At 30.7% G+C, this 8633-nt stretch overlaps 1 protein-coding gene across 1 annotated transcript; it reads left to right on the plus strand.

The window, feature by feature from the left end:
• Nucleotides 1-403: 403 nt before the first annotated feature.
• Nucleotides 404-7714, plus strand: LOC146936223 (flavonoid 3'-monooxygenase-like). The gene is made up of 3 exons (XM_085751195.1): nt 404-890; nt 6013-6468; nt 6901-7714. The coding sequence occupies exons 1-3, from the start codon at nt 444-446 to the stop codon at nt 7546-7548; spliced, it is 1551 nt and encodes a 516-aa protein (XP_085607321.1). The 5' UTR covers nt 404-443; the 3' UTR covers nt 7549-7714.
• Nucleotides 7715-8633: the final 919 nt, after the last annotated feature.

The following is an 8633-nucleotide window of genomic DNA, read 5'->3' on the forward strand; positions in this document are numbered from 1 at the left end:
TAATTCTTTAATAAATTTATTTCTATACCCTTTACCCTTTTTAATTCTTTTATCAATCATCACAATCTCGCAAATATTAATCTCTATTCAAGACTTGGTAAAACTTTCATAAATATTTTGATAAAGATTTATAATGTTTGTGCAATATTCATTAATTTGCTCATTCTTCCTTTAAAACAATTATTTTACAAGATACGTTATTAAACCCGTGTGAAACACGGGTTTGTAACTAGTTTATACTGTAACAAAAGTACAAAAATAATTTACTAATAATTTCCTAATATTATTTTTTTTTTTTTTTTGGTACAAGAAAGGGTAAGGCCCAATCAAGATATTTCCTAATATCATTGCACAGTCGGGGAAACGTTTCCTTTATAAATATAGCAAGCATCGAGGCTTAGGTACATCATCTTCGTAATCATAGCCACAACACAACACGAATCATGTCTCTATGGCTCATTGCATTCTCTAGTTTCATATTATCCATCTTAATATACCGTTTTGTGAAGTTTGCAACAAGAACTTCATCACTACCACTCCCACCTGGACCAAAACCATGGCCTGTAATAGGTAACCTTCCACAACTTGGCCCTGCACCACACCAATCTCTTGCAACCTTGGCTGAAACCTATGGCCCTTTGATGCACCTCAAATTAGGCTCGGTGGATGTGATCGTGGCGGCTTCAGCCTCCGTGGCGGAACAATTCTTAAAGGTTCATGATGCTAACTTTAGTAGCCGGCCACCCAATGCCGGAGCTAAATACATAGGTTATAATTATCAAGACCTTGTGTTTGGTCCTTATGGCCCAAGGTGGCGACTGCTCAGAAAAATCACTACTGTTCACCTCTTCTCCAACCAATCTTTGGATGAATTTAAACACTTACGTCAGGTTAGTTAACATCTTCTCAGGACTACCGTCCCTGACAATTTGAAGACCCTATTATAGTTTTCACAATTTTTTTTAACAAGAGACTTGACAATGCTTATTTAAAAAGAATTGAAAATAAAAATCAACACCACTTATAGTGACGACAACTAAGTTGTTGTTAAAAATATAAGTAATGGTTCAAACATGACTCTTATCTATTGTAAAATAGACATTTACATATGAGTTGTGTTATTTGAACATCCATATATGTGACAACTTTTGTGACAACCAAAATTTTACAAAGGAAATGAGATATTGAGAGAGAAAGTTGTCACAAAAGTTGTCAAAAATGTTTGTTCAAATATCATTTCTCTTTACATATAGACAATGCATAATTGAAAACAAAGTTGTTGTCTTCAAGACTTTTACCAACAAAATAATGCATTTAAAGACAGATTTTGCCCGTAGGTAGAAGTTCTTTTTGTTTTTTAAATTTTGAAGCCCCCTCTAAGTTTGAGGTCCTATGCTAAAGGCTTTGACGCACTTGCATAGGGTCGACCTTGATCCTTTTATCAATTTTAGCATAAATTTGTGCATTAATACAACTCTTTATACACAAGAGCATTTGAATGCTCTTGTATAAGGTCTCCTACTAGGAAGTCCATATGTTGCACCTCTTCCATCCCTTTTTTCAAAAAATATTAAGATTGTAAAAAGTCTCTTCCACTTTAACAAGAGGTTTTGTGTTCGAATCCAACTCCAAAAATATAATCATGTTAAAGCTTTGAAGGGCAATTTTGTCACATATTGCCATTCTATTCGACTCGATGGGTTAGTCTATGCAATACATGTTGGGATCGTCGGTTGAAAGAAAAAAAAATCAATACACTCTTTATCATCTACTCCTAACTGTATTGTCCTTTCTTAGTTAAAATTCTTGCAGTATTTGGTACGTAATGGATATTAAATTTGAATACATATTTTAGACAAAATTTAAACATTGATTCATCACGTTATAAAAGTTTGATCGATCACTTTTGTTAAACATAAAGGGTAACACTCTGAGATTAAGCCCATCATAAGATACTAAACTCTTACAATATGACAATCAAAGTTTAAATTCAAATCAAAAGAAGTGTATTTAATTCCAAGATATCTCCAATGAGATTATCTCTATGGAGAAAATATATTTAAAGTAAAAATTGTGATTTTATATAAGATTATCTCTGTAGATAAAATATATTTAAAGTTTAAAATATACTCCCTCCGTCACATATTAAGTAACACAGTTGACTCTGTCACACATACCAATGCATATTTTTTATCTATAATATCTTTAATTCTCTATTAGAAAAAATTATAAAAATTTAATATTCCAAAAATATTCATCAAGACGAATCCAACATCTTATATGATATTATTTATCTTTATATTTTAGTAGAAAAATATGATCAAAGTATGTTAAATCAATAATACACATTGTCAAACATGTCATCTATTATGAAACGGAGGGAGTGATGTTTATTGAAAACCTCTGATATGGACCCTTTTTATTAAGATCCACCCATGGTCCTTAATAAATGACTGGTTTTAATGGGTAAAATCACTCCATTTATGGTTTGCATGGACATTAACATAACATGTCGTTGTTAGGCATGAGCTAATAAAGTTGCTTAGTTTAAACAACTAGCAGTATTTGTAATTTTCTTTGAGTTGAGGTTATGCACATGTTTTTGTAACTTAGATTTGTTTGTTCTAGAAAACATCCTCTATAAATAGCTCGTGAGTAGAGAGCTTAAATAACAAGAGTTGTGCTCAATAAACAATTAAATTAAATTTGTTTGCTCTAGAAAACATCCTCAATAACCGGGCATTTACTAAGGACCATGGTCCATGGTTGGACCTTAATTGAAAGGGCTCCCATGTTTATTTAGTCCAACAAAATTAAATGTGAAGTTTATACACTACCTACCTATGACGTACTTCCTCCGGTCACTATTATAAGCAAAAGTTCACTTTTTAGATTCATTCAATAAATGATGTATGTAGTCTATATATAGGCCACATACATTATTTATTGAATGAACCTAAAAAGTCAATTTTTGCTTATAATAGTGACCGGAGGGAGTACATTACTACGGCTTTTTCAAAAAAGTGACATGACATCTATGCTTGCCTGCCTTGCGTTTTCAGTCGGTACCAAAAATATCTTAATTATTTATTTTTGTTCTTTTTTTTTTTTGTCAAAAAGAAAGTTATTAATTTTTTTTGTAGTTCAGATGTTTTTGCACCCAAAACAAAAAATGAGAGTTTATTTTTCCTTCCACTAAAATTAAAGAATGGGTCTGAAAATATAATTTGAAGTATAAATTTTTTTAGGAAGATTTCCTAAAAAAATAAAAAAAAATTATTTTAAGAGGAAATATATATATTTTTAGGAAGCTTTAAATGTATATTTTAGAAAGCCATAAAAGCTCTTTTTTTTTTTTCTGTACCAAACACATGTAAGGAGCGACAGATGTTAAAAAATGGTAGTGATGAAAATGGGAGCCACACTTTCTTGTTAAATGGACCACACTTGTTAATTTGGAATATGAAAATGGGTGATCTAGCAACTGAGACGTTTCATGTTCAGTTGGATTAAAACTCATCCATGTATCTTGATAGAACTCATCCATGTATCTGTCAACAAAATAAAACGTCATCATGCATCATTGTCAAAATGCTGAGATAGGACAAACAGTATATGCAGGGATGAGAATAGGTCAGCTCGTTCTACCAAGGTTTAAACATACTAGGTCATGTTAGATTATTACTTTTTAAATAGAGAAAGTCTAAACTTTTTAGAAGACTATTACTCCCTTCCCTCCGTCTCTAAATTATACTCCCTCCGTCCCTTAATGTAACCTCCCTTTCCTTTTTTCACATTTCTTAAGAAAAGTTGACAATGTAATTATTATGTCTGTTTTGTGTGTTAATATTACCATATTGTCCTTTGTTTGTATATGTATTAAATTTGACTTTTTAAATTTCAAAACAAGTTAGTAGTATTAATTAGGGGTATGTTTAGGGAAAAAATAATAAATGCATCTAGTAATTTGAAAAGGGGTTTAGATTTAGGGACAAAAAGAAAGTCAAATGGGTGGTTAGATATAGGGACGGAGGGAGTAGTCGTTTAAGATTTGTGCACGGTTATTAAGGAAATGATTAGTTTGGTTGATTTTGATAGTAAAATTAGTGTCATTTACTAAAACACCCTCATTAATTGTAATTAGTGGAGTAGTTAAGTTGGATGAAATTCAATAAATAAGGGTATATTAATGGAAAAAAATAATAAATGATGCATTGGTATTCTAAAGTGACAATTATTTTGAGAAAAAGAAAAAATGGTGAAGAGACAATTATTGTGAGACGGAGGGAGTAATATACATTAATTTATGTAACATGAATAATATTTATTATTATATTATATTTTGTACTTTGAATTCAAATATCAATTCGTTAACTTTTCAGCAATTTAAACTTATTAGTATACATTAATTTTTCGCATATTTAAATGTATTATTATAAAAGATAATTGAAATATGATACAATACATTAGTCAAATTTCCTAAAAACGTATGTTAATTATCAAAAGAGATATTAATATTATTAATTTATTAGTTCGCTGTAATATTTAAACTTAAATCGCATTGTTTATTTGAAGATGTTCATATAATATATGCTTTTAAACAGACCAGCAGATCATATCAGACTTTTAAAAGGTCAGACTTATGCCTAAAAATTAAATCTATGACAGACCATATGTCAGACTTAAGCTTTAAAAAATTCAACAAGTCAGACTTTGGTCTTATAAAACCTGGCTCGGCTTAGCATTTTCTCACCCGTATATAAAAGTACGGTGAGTGATGCAATTTGTATTCACACATGATTTTCCTACTATCAAAACACAAGTAATAAAATTACAGTAATTCATCCTTAAAAAAATAGAGTACTTCGCTTTAAAATAAGTGATGTTTAAGGTTTTTAAACACATTAAAATATCCAATGATGTTGTCAAAAATTATCCTTCTTGTTAAATTAATCTTATTTATTTTCAGTTTATTTTCCACTATTATAAATGCAAAATATCATATACAATAATATTTTAGACATAGTATACACAACGTTAACTAGAGGACACAATTGAAAAAAATATAATTAATTATATATTAAAATGATACTCATTTTAAAAGATGGAATATTTCTTAAATCTCATCCATCTTTTGCCGACAACATAAAACGTCATAATGACACGAATAATACCTGAAGAGGAATGTTAGCAACACTCTGTTTTGAATACTCTCTCTAATACTCACTCTCTTATTGATTTAAATCAATATGAGTTTACACTTTGAAAATAGAACCCACAAAAAGTGGTGGGATATACATAAATTTTATCCAATAAAAATGTGAATGCTAGAGAGTGTTTAAAAGTGAGTGTTGCTAACATTCCTTATACCTGAATGAGTTTTATTAAGGAGAAAACATAAGGAGATCTCATCTTAATAAACATTACGCATACACATCTTAAGATGTGTATTAAGATCTGTACATGTAATGTTTATAAGGATCTCATCCATGTTACTAAGATGAGTACACGTAATGTTTATTAAAATGAAACAAAGACAAGCGAAAAATTGTATACCTGTATGTATTGAAAACAAACAATTATTTTTAACATGAAACAATTACGTGTAAACATAAGGATCTCATCCATGTTACAAAGATGTGTACACTTAGGGCCTGTTTGATTTGCTTTTTAAAAACTTTATTTTAGTTTTCAAAAATTATAAAAACTAAAATTCTGTTTGATAAGGATTTTTATGTCACCGGCGTTGAAAAACTGTTTCAGAATTCAGTTTTTAAATAGCGGAAAACGAAAACATCTAAAAGATGTTTTGCTTCTGGATTTTCTGTTTTCAAAAACACACACAAAAGCAAGACTTTTCATTAATGGCACTATTGTGGGAATTGATAGGAAGGAGAGTATTTAATGGCACTATTTGAATTCAAATATCAATTTGTTAAGGTCACGAGCTATGGCCCATACAACCTAAATGACATTATTCAATAAGTTCAACCTAATCAATTGCATTTTCAGGAAGAGGTAGCAAGATTGGTCAACAATTTGGCAAGTAATCATTCAAACTCAAAAGTTGTGAACTTAGGACAACTATTAAATGTATGTACCACCAATGCACTTGCCAGGGCTGTGATAGGAAGGAGAGTATTTAATGAAGGAAATGGTGATTTTGATCCTAAAGCTGGTGATTTTAAGGCTATGGTTGATGAGTTGATGATTTTAGGTGGAGTTTTCAACATTGGTGATTTTATTCCATCATTGGAATGGCTAGACCTTCAAGGACTTCAAGCTAAAATGAAGAAATTACACAAGAGGTTTGATGCATTTATAACAAACATTATTGAGGAACATAAGACTTCTATTTCTAAGAGTGAGAAACATAAGGATTTGTTAAGCACATTATTGTCACTTAAAGAGGAAACAGATGAAGATGGAAACAAACTCACTGATATTGAGATCAAAGGACTACTTATGGTATGTTACCTACTCTTTGGAAAATTGAATCACAAATGAAAATTAGAAATGAAAATATTGAAAATGGTATCTTATTTAGACGATTCAAACAATTGTGGTGAAATTAGAGTCAATTTACCATGTTAACTATATGTTATAAAACTCGTTATATTTTATAATTACATTTTAAAATATGCTATGCTATTTCATATCAACGAAACAAAATTTATCGTCTACTATATGATATAGAAAGAAAAGGTTCCTAAACTTAAATCACGTTGCAACAAATATAATTTCAACTATACTTATGTTTGTTCCTTAAAAAAAAAAACTATACTTATGTTTGTAAAATTTAATCAAACTCGCGTTTGTAAACTTCTATCCAAATAAACTTTGACATTGACCAAATTTTATAATAAAACATATTTACACTTTGTTTGATTTTTCGTCCAGAACATGTTTGTAGCTGGGACAGAGACAACATCAGTCACCATAGAATGGGCCATTGCAGAATTGCTCCGGAATCAAAAAATCCTAACCAAAGTTCAACAAGAATTGGAGACTGTTGTCGGACTAGACAGGAACGTGAAAGATGAGGATTTACCTAAACTACCTTACCTACAAGCAGTGGTAAAAGAAACATTTCGCTTGCACCCATCAACACCTCTTTCCCTCCCACGAATTGCATCTGAAAGTTGTGAGGTTTTTGGGTACCACATTCCAAAGGGTTCAACTCTTTTGGTAAATGTATGGGCCATAGCTCGTGACCCAGGAAAATGGGCTGATCCATTAATGTTCAATCCCGAAAGGTTCTTACCAGGTGGTGAGAACTGTGATGTTGATGTGAAGGGAAATGATTTTGAGGTTATACCTTTTGGTGCTGGACGTAGAATATGTGCGGGTTTGAATCTAGGAATTCGAATGGTCCAACTTCAAATTGCTACCTTGGTTCATTCGTTTAATTGGGAGCTTGAAAATGGACTAAATGCAAAAGACATAAACATGGATGAAGCTTTTGGCCTAGGTATTATGAGAGCTGTGCCATTATTAGTGCACCCTAAACCAAGGCTCTTGCCACATGTGTACTCGTCATGTTTATGATTTTGAAATTTGCTTTTATGCAAGTTGCATTCCCCTTTCCTATGTTTTGTAATAAAATTTTAAATAAACAGGTTTGTAGTCAGACGCGGATCCACTCATGTGGTATTGGGGGTAATTGCCTCCACTAATGTTTATATTATATGTGTTGAAATATTTGATATTCAAATCATTGCCTCCTCTTAAAATAATATATTGCCTTCATTAATTGGAAATTTATACCATAAGAAGAGTTTCTCTCATGAATTTTACATAATCAAATGTACAAATGCATTTGAAATGAAATTTTGAATGTGTTTTTTCATATATATATATATATATATATATATATATATATATATATATAGAGAGAGAGAGAGAGAGAGAGAGAGAGAGAGAGAGAGAGAGATTTTGATAGTGTTGAAAATGAGTAAAATTCTACAATACTTTTTTAAATATAAAGACCCATAAATACAATTTTAATTTGTAGAAGTTAAGGAATCTTTAATTTTTCTAAATATAACAGTGTAGTGAGTATTTATTTTCAATAATAATGATGTTATTATTTTAACACTTACGTATTGCTAAAAAATTTGGTCAAATATTTATTATATAAAACTTTGCTCCCACAAGTAAAAATTTCTGGATCCGTCATTGTTTGAAGTATTGTAGCGTGTGAGTGTGATGATTACAAAAAGGGGGATGAGCGAGGTGCAATGTTAGTTTTTTTTTTTTTATTTGGTGGTGTTCAGAGTTCGAACCCGGACCTTTTGCATATTTTATGCATTGTCCGTACCAACTGAGCTAAGCTCACGTGGACGTTAGTTCTAAACTATAATGTGGAATTATATGCTTTTATTTATGTAAACTTGGGAAGTAAATTTAGGAGTTAAATTATTTATTTATAAAATTATTAGGATTAATTGTAGTTTTGGCCCATTAATTTTCTAATTGTGCGATTTTAACCCTCTAGTTTATCTCATTTCTTGTCTCTACCGGACAAGTTGGTTACAATGTCATTTGAATGCTTGAACTTGTTGGGTTCTTTGATTGCTTGATTAATTTGAAGGCAATGACTTAAGAGGTATAGTTGACCAATATCTCATCTT

The sequence above is a fragment of the Medicago sativa genome, chromosome 3, assembly GCF_051527215.1.
Source record: "Medicago sativa cultivar Bolivia chromosome 3, Bolivia_mono, whole genome shotgun sequence".
Taxonomy (NCBI): Eukaryota; Viridiplantae; Streptophyta; class Magnoliopsida; order Fabales; family Fabaceae; genus Medicago; species Medicago sativa.

What these genes read in the sequence shown, in the direction of transcription:
- LOC146936223 (XM_085751195.1), top strand. Translation starts at nt 444, where the DNA reads ATGTCTCTATGGCTCATTGCATTCTCTAGTTTCATATTATCCATCTTA. An exon ending in AATTTAAACACTTACGTCAG is followed by an intron (nt 891 to 6,012) that starts GTTAGTTAACAT and finishes TTGCATTTTCAG; the next exon opens with GAAGAGGTAGCAAGATTGGT. An exon ending in AGATCAAAGGACTACTTATG is followed by an intron (nt 6,469 to 6,900) that starts GTATGTTACCTA and finishes TTTTTCGTCCAG; the next exon opens with AACATGTTTGTAGCTGGGAC.